At 27.7% G+C, this 17,223-nt stretch overlaps 1 protein-coding gene across 1 annotated transcript; it reads left to right on the top strand.

The window, feature by feature from the left end:
* Window positions 1-5,618: 5,618 nt before the first annotated feature.
* On the top strand, window positions 5,619-10,136 carry LOC129612241 (uncharacterized protein DDB_G0286379-like). Its single transcript, XM_055525781.1, has 5 exons — window positions 5,619-5,665; window positions 6,929-7,153; window positions 8,829-9,724; window positions 9,770-9,862; window positions 10,102-10,136. The coding sequence occupies exons 1-5, from the start codon at window positions 5,619-5,621 to the stop codon at window positions 10,134-10,136; spliced, it is 1,296 nt and encodes a 431-aa protein (XP_055381756.1).
* Window positions 10,137-17,223: the final 7,087 nt, after the last annotated feature.

Genomic DNA, 17,223 nt, shown 5'->3' with positions numbered 1-17,223 from the left:
ATTGTACGTTTAAGATTGTTTAATATCGAACATTATGCTGAATTTTTTTTTTTGAATTGAGAAATGTACAAATTTGACATTCCTTATTCTAGACCGGATGCATCAGAATGTCCAGCTGTAGAAATCTTTTTCCGAATAAATATTCGAAAGCTAGAAGAGAAATTTGCAGTTATTTTGACTGGAAATTACAAACAGAAAAGGGATTTTTCCATATATTTTCGGCCTATTTAAACAAAATTTCCCCTTCACTGTTAATTGCTACTCGTTAAATGAAACTGTTATGAATTAATATTAGTTTCATATCGGTATCCTTTGCAACATAAATCTGACACAAAGTTTTGACGTAAAATATTTTAAAACAGTATATATGTACATACATACAATCGAAGTTATGATTTTGGAATTTAACTGAAGAAGGAGATTCTAACAAAAATGTCATAATTACAGATTGCAATTTTCGGTAACAAATCATTTTTGCACTAAATTAATTGAATGTCAAACTACAGTCACGATTCGGATGTCTTTTAAATAATTTAAAGAGGCATATGGTTGAACAAACATAAATCATCTTAGTAAAAAAAGAAATGAAATTAAATTATTGTTTTGCTACAATGGTACCATATGAGTCTAAATATTATAGTATGTAATACATTTATAGATTTAACTGTAAAAGATACCGGGGTTTGCCGAAAACAACACTTAAACACAAAAACATGAATTCATAATGTACACACATATGAAATTATTACATGTGTTGTATATGAATAATCATGAACATAATAATAATATGTAAAGGCTTTACAATATTTTTATTTCAATAGGTTATTAACCATCTCAACAGAGAAAAATTAATTCACCACGATTTCCTTACAAGTTTCATTCTAATTTCTTCTTTATGTCAATATTTTCAAAGAAGTTCAAGAGCGCATGCGGATCACGTGTCTATTTGTGTTGAATTTTATAAAATTGAGATTATATTGTTTACATTATTATTATTTTTATTATATTATAATTTTCTACTTCAACACGGATATTTATTTTGAGAATATTGAGAGTTGAAATTATATTTTGTTTAGTGTTTTTATGACTGGGGGTTATTATAGAAGATAGTAAAGTATAAAAAGATCCTCAAGCAGTTTTTGTCCTTTTGCTTTTTTTACTAAACCGTTATATGTAGAAAAACAAAAGTACAATTTTGAAGTATATTGTTTGATTTGAAGTCATTGCTTTTAATTTTAACACCTTTCGCGTCATATCAAGTCGGTTCAATGTAATTTGCCCTTTCAAAATGGAGATAGTGATGTTTGAACAATGTTTCCACATCATTTGTAGATGACAACTATTGATTCAGATTAATTTCGGTGAATATATGCGTCATTAATTTAACGTTTCGAAATTGTCGGTTGGCTGCCAATATGCCTGTTCGTTATCTATATAAATATGATATTCAGGAAGAAGTATGATGAAGATTGGACCATTCCAACGGATCTAGGTATAGCGGTATAAGTTTATACTATATACGGTTGTATACGTTTATCATTTATTTGTCTATAATAGCACAAAATGAAGTGGAAACTAAATTTGACTTTTGATTTTCATAAGAATAAATGCAACTGCATAAAATGCATAATTTCATACACTCACACACACCTTCTGAATTCAATTTTTTGTTTGCTCTCAACTATTATACACTTTCATGTTTTAATATTCATGTGGTGTATTTGTAGTTACAATAAGTTTAAAACTACTAACGCATGACTCACATTTCATATTAGAGGCATAAAATATGAAAATACACATGTTTATAGGTAGCTTATACTCCTATATACCGAAATTTTGTTTTCTTATTATTTTGATTCATTTCAAATTAATATTTTTCTATACATGTGCGGATGTACGTACGTCAGTACATTAATAAATATAAATAAAACTAAATTATTATGAAAAGAGAATTTTTGATATTCGCTATTCTGAAAAAATTTTGAGTGTATGTACATATGTAGGTATAAATATTAAAATATGAGATGGTGAAGTTGAATTCCATAATTTTCATTTTAATAGTTCTTCAGTTGATTGGTTTTGTAAACCTACTCGCAACCCATATTTTATAATAATATGGTACATAAACAGAATTTTAAATAAATAATTCAAAGTACCTGGCAAAATATACATTTTTTAGCACTTTTCCAAAAAATTTTTTGAAAAAAGTGCTTATTAGTTTCACTCTGTCCGTCCGTCCGTCCGTCCGTCCGTCCGTCCGTCCGTCCGTCCGTCCGTCCGTCTGTCCGTGTGTCTGTTTACAAAACTTCTACACCTTTGAAGATAGAAAGCTGAAATTTAATACGTACATAGATCTTCACTAGAAACTTATTTCCGTAGAACAAAATTTTTACCTAACTCCCCTCCTCTAGAAGTTATACCCCCCCAAAACCCTAAAATTGGCCTTTTTTAAATATTTGTTGCAATGAAACCATAAGCATTTTTGAAATTTTGCAAACGCAGAAAGGCAGTGGCTTGCTTCCCCTTGCGCGGTATACTATAGTTCAATTTAAGAAAAACAAAATGGCCGTTCAAATTTACCGTTATTTAAAGTCCTTTTTTTCCAAATTTTTGATGTCGTTTTTCTTCTAGACCCCAGACTGTAGAAGCTTGAAATTTTAGGAGCTTTTAGATATTAATAAATAGTTCATTTTGTTAGAAGAAAATTTTTTTCCATCTCCACCCCCTCTCAAGTTATCACCTCTTGAAATTCGTAAAATTTGAATTTTTGACACCTTATATTTCCGAAACCGCAAGCTTTTCCAAATTTTTATAAACGCAAAAAGCTAACGGTAAATTCCATGACATTAAAAAATATAATTATTTTTCTTAACTCACACAATTAGACCTTAAAATCGAGCATTATGTTAACCCCTTTTTATATTAATTTTTGCTTTATTTCAAAGACTGCATATATGCATCATCCTAAATATATGCAATCCTAGAAATAGTTTTTTATATGAATGAAAATAATTTTAATAGTGTGATAGCTATACATAGACTGTATTTAAAAGCAGAATTTTCACTTGTTGAAGGGAAAAGTGCTACAATACAAACCATTGGTTTGACCCAACTTTATTAAGAATAGTTTAAAATAAAAAAAAATATCTAATGTGGCCTCGCTTACTTAGCACACATATAGAAATTTGAGTTTTGCTCTTAGTAGAATTTCACCTTAAATTCATCCGGATATTACGAAAACACGAAAACGTGTATCAGTTTCGGTGAAAATCAGTTTATTACTTTTCTTTATATACGTAAAACTTTAAATTTGGCTCGTAATAAATATCCAGTTGCTGGCACTTGATTTCTTTCAAAAGTTATATGATTTCTCGTACTGTCAGACAAAGCTTTTACATATATAAAATTTCAAGTTAATTACATACATATTTCAATCAAATATGTAAAATCGATCCAGTTCCAAAGGTCTAGTACTTCAAAATTTATATACTTCAAAAGTTATTCAATCCATGCCATAGCTAAAGTGAACGCATATACAAATGTTTATTAAAGTCGATTCAGCTAAACTTGAGATACACGCGTACACACACACAGATCAACAGATCGGCATCCTGATAAAAATAGTTTACTTACGCTTCCTTACCACGGAGAAGTGCGTTTCCATCGAAAACTCAACATGCGGAATTTTTCACCATCACATGACTGCACTTATTGTACAATGAGTCTGAGAATTAGTGAAATTAAACTAATTACGATCCACTTTTGCCAAAGTTTGTTTTCTACTTAAACAATTTTTGTTATTATTTTGGAATTCTTCTGAAAACAATACAGTTCCGGTATAACAATATCACTTGCCCAATAACATATTGCCGGTGACTTATAATATGCATAATTTGTGAATGAATTATAATATTATCTACATTTATATTTATAATATTATGTGCATTATATTAATGTGTTATTATGACATTAAATGTTTACATTATCATATATTAAAAAATGACTCTTAAAAATATAGGTACATATGGAGGCACCTAAATATATCATTATGAATGCATGTGTGTATGTATGTGTATACATATATAAAACCCAAATAAAGTCAGTCCATATACCACATAACAAGGGAGTACATTAAAAGTAAAAAAAAAAAAAATTTTTTTGAAGATTTGTCAAAGTTCTTTCAATGTTTCCATTTCCAAATCTGTGTGAGAGTTTTTTATTTTTCTTTCTTCTTTATTAGTATTTTATTTTCGTTTTATAATAGTTTTTAAGTATACCGAAAAAAAAAAATAAAAATTGAATGCATCTGCAGAATAATAATAAATAAAAAAAAATATTCACCACACCATGTTGTAATAAGAATACAAAAACAATAATAAATATTGCTCCTCTTGTCTGCTCTTCGTATAATTTTAAAGTGTGTTGTGTATAACAGTAGAACTTACAAATTTTTATTATATTATGTAGTTGTATTACGGAGTTGAATTAAAAATCTTTTTAGAAACTATTCTCATCGTCAGTATGCGGTATTTATTAGCGATGAAAAAATATAATAATGTCGGGTTGAAAATGCGTGTTCTTTTTTTTTGTTATACATATATTTTATTATTTTAAATTGTTCCGGCTGGATAGTGTTCTTTTTCTAATTGAAATCTAAAAATGTCGGAAAGTGAAATTAAATTTTTTTTTTTTTTAAATATAATATGAAAATTAAATTATTAATTTGTAATAAATATTATAACAGTGAATTTAAATTATAATTATTTTATAATAAAAAATTTTTCTTTTATACATTTAATAAATTTAATTGAATTTGAGAAAAGCACAAAAAACTCACATAAAATCATTTTAAGTTTGGCTTACTTTTTTTGTTTCGTTGTATAAAAATATACCGTATTAAAATTGTGTATACATACATACATATGTATACATATGTATAACTACATTTTGAAGTTCTATTTGTGTTAGTGTACGTAAATAAATTATATTGTGTAGTTTTTCCAATTAATCATATTATTATTGTGAATATAAAATGTAATACACATTATAACATTAATATTTATGTTATTTAGATATAAGTTCACTATATGGGTGTATTATATGCATATATAAATAAGTATGTAATTATGTTAATTTATATTTAATGTATAACAATATTGTAAGTTCATGTCACAGGCTTATCTTAATTTGCAGTTGAGAGAAAAATACTATGTTCAATTGTAATGCAATAAGTAATTTGAATAAGAATAATTAATTTAACTAAATGTATACATATATTGTATGTATGTATGTATGTACCAACTCATATTTAGAACAGTTCTTAATTCACTATTATTGTATTTTAAATTTTATAAGTTATTTTGCTGGGTTACTTAATAAAAATCATCATAATTTTCCGAATATTAAATTTACAATTTTACAGTTAAATGAAATGTAATTACATTTTTTTTTTCTGAGTGTAGAAATATTTACTTTTTAATTCATTTAATTTAATTGTTACTTCAACTTGTTACTTGATTAAAATTTTGAATTTTTTAAAATATTCAATGTAGTAGTACCTACTCATTTTTAATTCAAAAATTCGTAGAATATTTTTAATAATTGAGGTGAATTTTAAGATGGATGAACATAAACAAGGACAAAAACCTATAAATGTCGATCTAATGTCAGTATATGAACTTCTATATACAATATGAGTCGCCGAGAAATTCGTATTATTGAATTACTGCAATTTGCTTTTAATTTACATTTCAGAAAAAATCTTTGCTCGATTCGGGATCTTGTTTCGGATATCATAATATTTTGACTGGATATCACAATATTTTAATTTACTTCTAAATTTTATATATCAATTCAGGAACAATAAAATATCTATTGAGGGGCAATATATGGTGTTTTTCATGTCTTATTCAGTAAAATGAATAATAATTTTTAAAAATAATTCACTGTTCATGTGAGCTTTACTATACATACATATATGTAATTCGATTTTAATGAAACGATTTTCGTATTCGGAAAAATTGTTAGATAGTATCCATCATTTTGTATGGTGTACTGCCTTTCCATTTCTGCAAAAACGAAAATTGTCTTACGAAAATCGAATTATGTACATAGTAAGGTCCAAAATCTCTAATTTTCTATATACCTAGAAAAATAACATTCAAAATTTATATTATTAATTAATTTAAACCATTATATTTAGAACAATATTGTCGTATAACAAAATTATAATTATATAGTATATACAGTTATATAGTCATATACACTTTTACTTATATACATTTAACAAGCCATGTAACGCAACAATATAATTAAATATACTTATGTACGCATACATATTCTGTTATAAACTTAATATAACATTAAATATGCAACCAACTTCATTTTGTATAACAAAATTTTTTATTTGAATTTAAACTTAATAGTAGAGGTTTTCGTGCGCTAATTTCATAGAAAAAAATATAAAAAAATAATTGCAATTTTACATATTTTTTATTATTTATATATGTATATAGGCAAATAGAACAGTTAAGTATGTACAAGTAACCTAATTAATAAAATTAGTTATAAATGTATAACAACTAAAATCTGCTATAGTTTATAATATTATTCATATTTTATAATTTTTAAATTACTGTTATAAAAAGAAATGCAATACAATTGTTAAAAGAAAACCACAAAAAAAGGTAAAAAATAAAAAATAATAATTGCATACTTCTAGTATTAAAAAATGTTTATGTTAATTAAATAATTGCGCTTCTCTATAATCAATGGAAACCACAATTAAATTTGTATAATTTAAAATTAAAATAAAAAAATTTGCATATATTAATTAATTCCAAGTATAACACATAAAATTTATATGAAAATTTTAAATTTTTAAATACTAAAATAATTTAAAAATTAAAAAAATAATTAAAAATAAAAGAAAAAATAGAGGAAAAGGTATGGGTCTATTTTCGGATAAAATTTTCGCAACACCAATAAAAAATCTTGTATCATTGTCCTCATGGAATAACACAAGTAATGGTAGTAGTAGTAATAGTAATAATGGTGGTAACAGCAGTAGTAATAATAGTATAGAAACCGGAAGAGGAAATGCAACAAATGATATAAATGAAATTATAGACAATAATGATGATGATGATGATGGGTAAATTGATTATTCTTTTTTATTCATATTAGTAAAATATACACGTACTACATAGGTATATGTATATAAGAAATTATGTATATGAAGTATATAAGAAATTATAAATTATATTGGACTGTATATAGGCATTATACTTGATTACATAGTTACAATTGTTTTGTATTGAAATCAATACCTATGTAATGTAATAATTTTGTTTGTTTGTTTGTCTTCTCTGGTCAATTTATAATTAAATACAATTTAAATAAACGGAGGTTTCAGTTTTCATTTATAATAATAAAAAAATTATAAAATTTTTCAAATAAACAAGAATTGAATTTTTAATTAAGTTTTCCCTTATGTATACTAGCGTACGTGAATGGAGCATACAGCCGGAATTATAGTATTGAAATCAATTATATATACTTATAGGCGTACACACATATATAGAAAATAGTATGGCAGATCAACAGATAAATGACTTTTACAGCAATTGTTTTTGAAATTGCCAAACATTTACATGTTATACATTCATATATAATAAGTATGTGTACATGGGGTTATATTAGAATAACAAAAAGGCTAATTTAAATTTATAGAATTATATAAAATTTGAGATGATTTTATAATTATACTTAATCATTGAATATACTTAATCATTGAATTGCAAAAAAAAATTAATGAAAACTTGTTAATTACGATGTAAACGCATGTTATAAACAAGAAGTAGGTGCTTGTAATTAAAAGATTGATAGGGAATTACGAAAAACAAATTCGATTTTGTAGTAATACGAATTCAGAATTGAGTTAAACTATTTGCCGTGAGAAAAATTCACACACAATTCACCATTATTACAATTTTAAGTAGAATCAAGAGTAAAATACTCTTGCTAATTTAGTATTGAAGTACTTATACAGAGAATTAAAATTAACATTACTTATACGCAAAACTTTCGTCACATTCTCAATATTTTCCCAATTATTTCACATTCCTTACACAAAATTAAAGTTTCTCAGGCAATTTTCAAACGAAATCTCTTTGAAGCAACGAGACGGTACTCATAAACTCAGAAAAAGAAGTAGATGAATAAATGTTATACAAGCCAAAAAGAATTAATTTAAGTTCCATGGAATGTGTAGGTCAATAACAGTCTATATCGTTTCATACCGCATATATTTATAAAAATCTTTCCTAAAACTATTTAATACGAAAAATATTGGCAACGCCATAAAATTGTAAAACCTGGTATTCGACAGTCTATAACGACAGTTTTATCCAGATTCTTAGGCTCTCTTATACCCATTTCATAAATAATCAAAAATTGTTTGTGATATTTACAAAATTCATAATGATATTGTAGGCAAAACCATTAACAATTGTCGCTTTTATACTAATATAATAATATATTTATGTATATATATTTATTATATACGTATACATATGTGAAAATAAGTGTTAAGTGCTAACAATATTGTTTATTCATTTACAAAAATTTACATTTAGTTTTTACACTCTCAAATTATCACATTCATAAATATTAATTTCAAATGCACATATTGAAGTACATTATCAAATATAAGTTTATAAATATATAAATACTTACATTCATATATACATATTATATTCATATACACCATTATACTTCATTAATTTTCTAAAATTTGCACTTTTCAATTGCATTAAAATTCATTCCAGTGATCAAACAAAATTTTATTCATTATCAAATTCTCAAAACATTACACATTCATCAATAAAATATAATACAGCAATGAACTATTATAATTATTTCAATAATAGCAATAATAGTAAATGCAATCATCATAGTTCTTTATATTTATCTTGTATATCGTCTAGTCGTACACCACCTTCTCCATCACCACCATCACCTCAACAATTCTTATCATCTCAGCAACAATCAGAACATCAGCAAAAACAGAAACAAAGGCATCAACTATCACCATTACCATTACGTAATATACTGCCATCATATTATAATGGTATACAAACAGTAAATGAAAAATCTCTTTCACCATTATCTACAACTTCAACAACATTATCAACGTCAATGTCATTGTCTTTAAAACCGTCACCACCGCCGCCGCCGCCGCCACCACTACCACCACCACCATCACTACTACTGTCATCAACATCATTATCTTCTGATTTAATTCATTGTTACTCTATCAACAATAATAGTAAGAAATGTAAGAGTACAAGTTTTAATAGTTTTGATTGTTATAATAACATTTCACAAAAATATAAAAACAATGGAATAAAAACAACATCAATGACAGCAATAGCATCAAAAAATCCAACATCATCATCGACATCAAATTATAATAAAATGCAACAACAAAATCAAGCAGCTGCATTGAAAATCAAATCTATACGACGTACTTTAAATAAAGATGATGATGTATCTGGACATAATAGACAAAAATCATTAAAAGCAGTTTTAACAGAATTACAAACATCATTGGCTTTAGCTAAAAATGATATAAATTATAAAGATAATTTAATATCAACAGTAAAAAGGCCAACAACAATTAGTATACCATCTGATATGAAAATAACACCAACAGTAATTACAAGTGATATAAAAACTTCTGATATAAAAAGAATTAAATCAAAAGGAGTGCCTTTTTTATTTAATAGTAAAGAAGTTTTAAGTACAACAACAGCTTCTAAACATAATTATAATTGTGATAATAGTAATGGTCATCACAATGGTAGTGCTGTAACAAAACGAAATTATTTTATGAATAAAACAAAATCCTGTAATAGTAATAATCATTTTTTAAATAATGATGATGATGAAAGTGGTAGCGCTAGTATGCAACAGCTTTCAACATCGTGGGAATTTATAAAGCTAGAAGAACGGTGAGTGAATTTTTTACTTACATATATGGTTATTTGATTTTTACTTACAAGTTTTAAAACGTAAAGTTTTTTATAATTTTTATTGAAGTTGAATTTAGCGTTAAAGCTAAAATAGGAGAATAAGATTTTCCATTATCTTTAATTGAAAAATAGTCTTTTTACTTATGTAAGCAACCAGTTTTGCTTTTTCTTCGAAATTGTCTATTTTCGGATTATGTAACAAGTAATTCCAGTTGAAATATGAATTGGACATTGACTTGTATTTGAAATATCTGCACAAAGATGTTAAAACTTATCACATAGAAGGCAAGTTCCATTCTATTTCAAAGTCCAAAATAAAGAATTCAAATGCTGCTGTAGTAATAATTGTGAATTGATTCAAGAAGGTACAACTGTTGTGGTTAATTTTAAAATTGAACACAAATTAAATTGAAGCGACTCTTTGTAATTTTTTAATGTCTAATGGATTTAGTATAAGTGTCTATTTGTTCTTATTCAAATCAGTATTTGAAGTAAGTGCAATAACCGCGCTTCGACAATGAAAGTTTCGTTTTTGTGTTGTTTAATTGATGATTTTACAATATTCTCTTGATAATACAATTACTTTATAATTCTCTTGATGACAAATTTTATAATTCTCATGTAATAGTATCAACAGATGACACTAGAACTGATCTTCGTAAGAATTTCAATTATTTCGGATTTGTGATAGTACATTGCGAAATATAAATGATTTTCAAGCAACATCTATCATCTTTTGTTTTGTTTGTTTCCTGATGCTCTGTCTCTTTTAGTGCACAGTGTCATCATATATGCTGAATTGATATATGTATATCTGATCACTGTTATCACGAATATTTCTCTATTTACCCTATTGACATAGGGTAAATAAAGAATGGAGTAAATATTATTCCGTTGTATATGATTAATTAAACTTATTTGATTGCATTTGAACGGGAACATTTTCTTGACTAAGCAATTATATATCACCTGTTAAACCATTCTCTAAGAGAATGCCTGCCCATTTAAGCAGTAGCTTCTCTATTATAGATTATAAATGTTGATTTACTTCGGCTAATGTTTTGAATTCTGGATAATAAATGCTGGATCGTCCAATTTTAAGAAATTATACAAATTGATTAATTATAAAGTAGGTTAGGTTAGGTTAGGTTGCACTGCCAACCGAAGGGTAGACTTAGGTCACTAAGGCCCGTTTTGATGCTGCCAGATCCTCCCTCTCTCCCTCACTAGAACCAGCCTGAATTCCTCAGAAACCGGCCAAGATCCCAATTATAAAGTAAAGTATTCGAGAACGAGACCGCTACGATTATTACAGAGATAAAATACTTAAAGTTTTTCCGGAAAATTTATTAAACGCAATGTTAAAATATTTAAGAAAAAATTATTAAAAAAATTTTCCGCTAATTGAAAACTTTTTTTTGCAGTCTTATTAATTATTGTCAAAACCATTTCCATGTCATATGACTGGCTGTAATTTTATTAAATCCAAAACAAAAACAAAATTTTATGGGAAAACTTTTTTAATTGCGGTACTTGCGTATGCATTTTTTCTTGTTTTCTTTTTTTTCGTTGTATACGAAAACTTTTTTCTCCGGCTCACAAATTTTACTCCTTGTCTCTTCTACTTTATTTTTTGTTTCATTCTATAATCATGAAAGCAAAAACAAAATTATTTCCTTTTAGTGAATTATTTCTTAAAATTTCAATTTACGACCAGAAAAAGAAACCAAAAACTATTACCAAAAAAAAAAAAAAATCTCGGGGAAAATTGAAAATTCTTATATTTTTAGTTTTTTCTTCGTTGTTTAAAATTTCATTTCCAATGCCATTCTTCTAATTCATATATGATAAAGTGTCACATGCTGTGATAAAAATTGTTTTATTCTAAAAAAAATAACAACGACAAAAACATATGCTCATCCTAGTACATTGGATCGGATATTTTGAGAAACAAAAAAAAAATTAAATAAAATAAAATAAATCATATTTTTCATTTAGAGATTTGGAGTTTCAACGAAAAAAAAACCAAAAAAATTTTAAACTAAACCGAAAAACCCTTTTAACTTAAAATAACATCACGTATATAAGAGCAGCCTTGTATAAATATACTTATAGGAATTGTTGGTGGAAACACGAAACAATGAATTACTCTTACTTGACTTAAGCACAATGTGCAGTAATAAAAAGAGATCTATACTAGAGGGGTGATATGCAACATTTGGAGCATTTAAAATTCATTTTCGTATAATGAAAATTAAATGGATTTTATAGTCAGGAAGAAAACAGAAAAATTATTTATGGAAAATAAATAATTTTGAAAATTCCATAAAAATATTCAAAATTTTATTTTTAAAGTATACTAAAAATAAGTAGGAATAAGTTCGTTTGCTCATAAAATATTGTATGAATAGAACTCTCTGGAAGTTGACATTTTCAAGAAGTTCAACTAATTTTTTTTTATTTATGTTTCATTCATTATACGTGTGTGTATGGAACAGGTAAGGCAAGGTGAAGAAAGGTCAGGAATTAATTTATTTCTTTAAATATTTTATCAAAGTTAAAATTAATATGGTTTTTTGTTATAATATGCTATAAACTAATTAAAAAAAATTAAAGTTAATTTGAATGAATGAGAACTGAGAAATTTTTTTAAAATAATTTAATAATAAATTTAAATTGAAAATATTTTAGTATTTCTATATAAATTTTGTATATTCTGGAAGGGGAAGTAGCAGTTTATAAAAGAAAATAAAAATTTAGGAAGAAATTAGTAATTGCAGTCATCTACTGTGGAGGCTGGATAGAGGAGAAACAGAGTACAAGTCTTGGTTTTCTAAAGATTTTGTTAACTTTGGGGTTGTTTTGGTCTTTCAGCAGCGGATTTTCATCTAAAAGGAGAAATAAAAGCTATAATATAAGTAAATGAAAATTCTTAAAGAAATTGGCAATATTGTAGCTATCTACTGTGAGAGTTAGTCAAAGACGCAAAGCACAATTTTTGGTTTTCTAAAAATTATGTTGAATTAGAGGTTGTTTTGCTCTTTCACCACCAGGTTAGCATCAGTAGGTGAACCAGCTAAGTACAACTTAAAATTGTTAATTATTATTAACTTCAATTTTTTAATTCTATAATTATAACTCACATAAGAATTTTGGGAATCTATGTACATAAGTGAAATATTAACGAATTGGAAATGAGTAGTGAATTTTTTTACTCTCTCAAATGCCTTCTCTTTTCGGGGGTATACAACTTTTATGTTATCTGTTGATAACAGTCTGCAATTCGAAAAGCAGTTTTTAATTTCAGTTTCTCGAAAATGCTATTCCAATGAATTCGTTTTGTTTCGTTTGTAAATGTACTGGAGGAAATTAGTTCGGAAAAATAATATTTCATCTTCCTTATGTAATTCGTTTCGCAAAATTACTTCCTTTGCCATAATAGTCCGACACAATTATTACCATAATAATTCGACAACAGTCAAATTTTGAAAAATATAAACAAAATCAAAAAGGCAGGATTATTGCCAATTACGAGTATTAGTTGTCCAAATTAATTACAATTTTCTTATTTCTTTTAATTTCTTGCAACATTTTCAAAAATGATTCATTCAAAAGAATAATAAAAGAAATTTTCCAACAATTTCCATTTTGTTAATTTAAAATAAATATGAGAAAATTTAATTTAAAATTGTTAAAATTAAATTATTCTATTGTATTTTGAGGCATTCTAACAAATTGAGTCATCTAACAACAAAAATAAAAAACTTCTTAGACGCAGTTCATATGCATATATATTCTTGGTCACAAGTCATATGAAAAACACTTCATATTCATTCCAAAATTATCATCGCATCACAATAATTGTATTATCATACAATGTATAAGTTGGTTTGCAGTATTGCATGTCAATTTACATACGTGTATGATTACTTGGCAATTGTTGCAAAAAAAAATTTTGTTTTCATTGTGTTTAAATGCGAAATTATTCTTGTTAATTTACAATAAGTGCATATGCTCGTACACGCGCCACCATCAACAATAATAAAATGTTAGAAGGGATTTTTCTCTTTTTTTTTTTTTTCAATTAAATTCCAATTGATATAAATTGCTTTTGAAAATAATTGTTTTTATATTTAAATTTTCCCTTTATTTTCTTGTTTTTTTTACTAAATAAATAATTTAATGAAATTCGTTTGGACATAAATAATGCATTTTCAATGTATATATAGGCATAGTGCATCTATTCTCCTTGCCTTTCTATGAATTTCTAAAAATATTTAACTTTTATTAGAATAGAAAACTTTTCGACTTTGAACTCAATAGGTTGGTTCGTGTACCAAATAATATATTTGTATAATTAAGAATTGTATTAGTCATAGACCATAATCGATGCCCTAAAATATTCCCTGACCATATACATCAATCTGATGAATGCTTACATTTTTATCTGTGATGAATAAATTTCATGGGTAGTTCAAAGAAAAACAATCAGTTTTTGTTTTTCAATTTTATTGTTTTGGAGACTCTTCGTGATATTTTAATTATTTTGAGGTTGTAACATGGGGAATATATGAAATTGCATTGAATGAGTAACAAAATTTAATTTTAAAATTTGGAAAAAGAAGTTCATGACCGCAACCTTTATTTAGACTTCGATGTTTTCGAATTACTGGAACTTTTGTATGCGATGCGTCATTCAGAACGTTTGGTCATAAAGAATTCGACCACATTTTTCAATAGTTTTTTTATAGTGTTTTAGGTTCCGCGGTGTTACAACATCACATTGTTTTTCTAACATAGCGTTACAACATCACATTGTTTTTCTAACATAGCGTTACAACATCACATTGCCTTGGATGTTCGATAAAAACTAAACTAAGTTTTAATAATATAAGGAGTTTTAAAGAAAATGACCACTTCATAACATCCTTCAATGCAAATCACTAGCCAAAAATAACCACCTTAAACATAAGTTTCTAAACAAATTTGCGTTACGTTACAGGAGCCTTTATTCTGTAATCATTGAATTCTGAATCAGCTTAATCTCTCGCGATAAATTCTTAATTTGTACACTGTACCATTTCTGCATTATACGAAAAGTTTAATGACCTTCTCACTATACACGGATTTAACTTTGAATTTTAAACTTACTACTTATATTTGCAAAATCTCAGCAATAATTATAAAATCAAATTAAATTCAAATTAGAAATCAAAATAAATTTTTACGCACCAATGATTCCATTCACTCTGTAGTAACAATTTTTTTTTTTCTTATTAACTACGATTTAGTCTTCTACATAAGAAGCGTGAACGGTGCTTTTTTTTATACATAAAATATTCCAGTGAATGTGGGAGTGTATGTGTTCTTTGTTTGATGTTGTCGTATGCATATAGAAAAATATTATGAGGATATAGTTTATTATCCCTCTCATTTATTTGCTATTAGTTGTGAAAATCCTTTTTTTTTCATTACTCAATGGCAAAATTTATATACGAGTGTAAAGTACATACGGCGGTTAATAAAATTTAGAATCATACTGTAAAAAAATCTGTTGAAGTGATAAAACGCATTACGGGTGTATGCGTGGCCCACTCCAAGTTTCGAAGTTTAAAGTAATCTCGAAGTCTCAAAAAAGTTCCAAAATTTTGTCTCAATCCACAATCATAAATGCCAGGGTAAGATGTTGATGTGGGTGCCGAGACACTACGGGGTGGACGGGAACGAGAGAGCTGATGGTCTTGCCAGGGAGGGAACAGCGGCTCCCTTTATTGGGCCGGAATCATGCTTTGGGGTGCCCAAGACAACGGTCTTGCGTACTCTCAGTGAATAGGAGAAGCGGGCCAGAGTTGAACACTGGGACAACTGCCTGGGCCTGTCGCACTCTAGGAAATTTGTGCGTCCCCTGGGACTGGGGGGGCAGGATGAGGTCTGCCGTTTATGCCTGGAGGAGGACGAAACCATGAACAATTGCGACTGAGGTGCTTCGGTGGGGGCTTTATGACCCCGGGAAGGATCTCGCAGCTTGATGTGGCTGCCATACTGCAGTTTGTCAGAGGCCTAAAAATAGGGCCAAAAATTGTTGTAGTCGAAAGATACTCCTTGTTGAACTCATGCAACCAGGACCCTTGCCATATTTCATTTTTTAACTTTTTTCAGTTACTCTCGATTAAGACGCATTTAATACGACCTTGTACGAAAATTACGGTCAAATGAAGATCGTTGTAGTCCATTTTCTTGTTATTTTATGTCCCGTTACACCCGTAAGGTCAGATCTTATTTCCTCAAAATTTCTTTTTACCATTTTCCAAAAATCCACTAGCTTTGTAATCACTACTTTTCTCTAATATATCGTGAGTATTTTTGAATTGTCCCTTGTACTTGCATTGTGTTTGAATACGACATCAGTTTTATCCAATTATTCTTCAATCTGCAACTCTGTAACTATAAAAACGAGAAAGAGAGAGAGAAAAAAAAAACTTTTTTTAAAACAAAATCTTATTTGCATTTTTTATACCCTGCACTTCGTGAAGGGTATATTAACTTTGGTATGGAGTTTGTAACTACTTGAAGGAGTCATCTGCGGTATGGACATATATATATATTCTTGCTCAGCGTAAAATTCTGCGTCGATTTAGACATGTCCGTCTGTCCGTCCGTCCGTCCGTCCGTCCGTCCGTCCGTCCGTTCGCACGATAACTCAAAAACGAATAATGCAATCGACACCAAACTTTCACAAGTTTTTTCTTTTGTGCCAAGGACGAGCCCTATTGTTATTGGACTAATTCGGACAACGGGTTCGGGTAGCTGCCATACAACTCAAAGAGTTTATTTTGAATATTTCAAAAACTAATAAAGCTGTAAATATAAAACTTTGTACACATGTGTCCAATTATATTCTACACATGCTCTAAAAATTATAATGGGATAGCTGCACCGGTTCGGGTGGCTGCCATACAACTCCAACAGCAAATTTTTTATATTCGGCAAAATAATAAAGTCAGATTCATGAAACTTGGCAGTCATGTGTCCAATTATAGGTCAAATATACTTCTGAAGTTTTAGAGGAATTGCTTTACAGGTTCGGGTACCTGCCATACAACTCCAGAAGCTAATTTTAAATATTTGGAAAAATAATAAAGTCAGATTCATGAAACTTGGCAGTTGGATGTCCGATTATAGATCAGAT

This window comes from Condylostylus longicornis, unplaced genomic scaffold (assembly GCF_029603195.1).
Source record: "Condylostylus longicornis isolate FDR11 unplaced genomic scaffold, ASM2960319v2 ptg000064l, whole genome shotgun sequence".
Lineage (NCBI taxonomy): Eukaryota > Metazoa > Arthropoda > Insecta > Diptera > Dolichopodidae > Condylostylus > Condylostylus longicornis.
The sequence above is the reverse complement of the archived record's forward strand: the minus strand, read 5'-3'. Positions and strand labels throughout refer to the sequence as shown.

What these genes read in the sequence shown, in the direction of transcription:
- LOC129612241 (XM_055525781.1), top strand. Translation starts at nt 5,619, where the DNA reads ATGGATGAACATAAACAAGGACAAAAACCTATAAATGTCGATCTAAT. An exon ending in CCTATAAATGTCGATCTAAT is followed by an intron (nt 5,666 to 6,928) that starts GTCAGTATATGA and finishes TAAAAATAAAAG; the next exon opens with AAAAAATAGAGGAAAAGGTA. An exon ending in AACACCAACAGTAATTACAA is followed by an intron (nt 9,725 to 9,769) that starts GTGATATAAAAA and finishes AATCAAAAGGAG; the next exon opens with TGCCTTTTTTATTTAATAGT.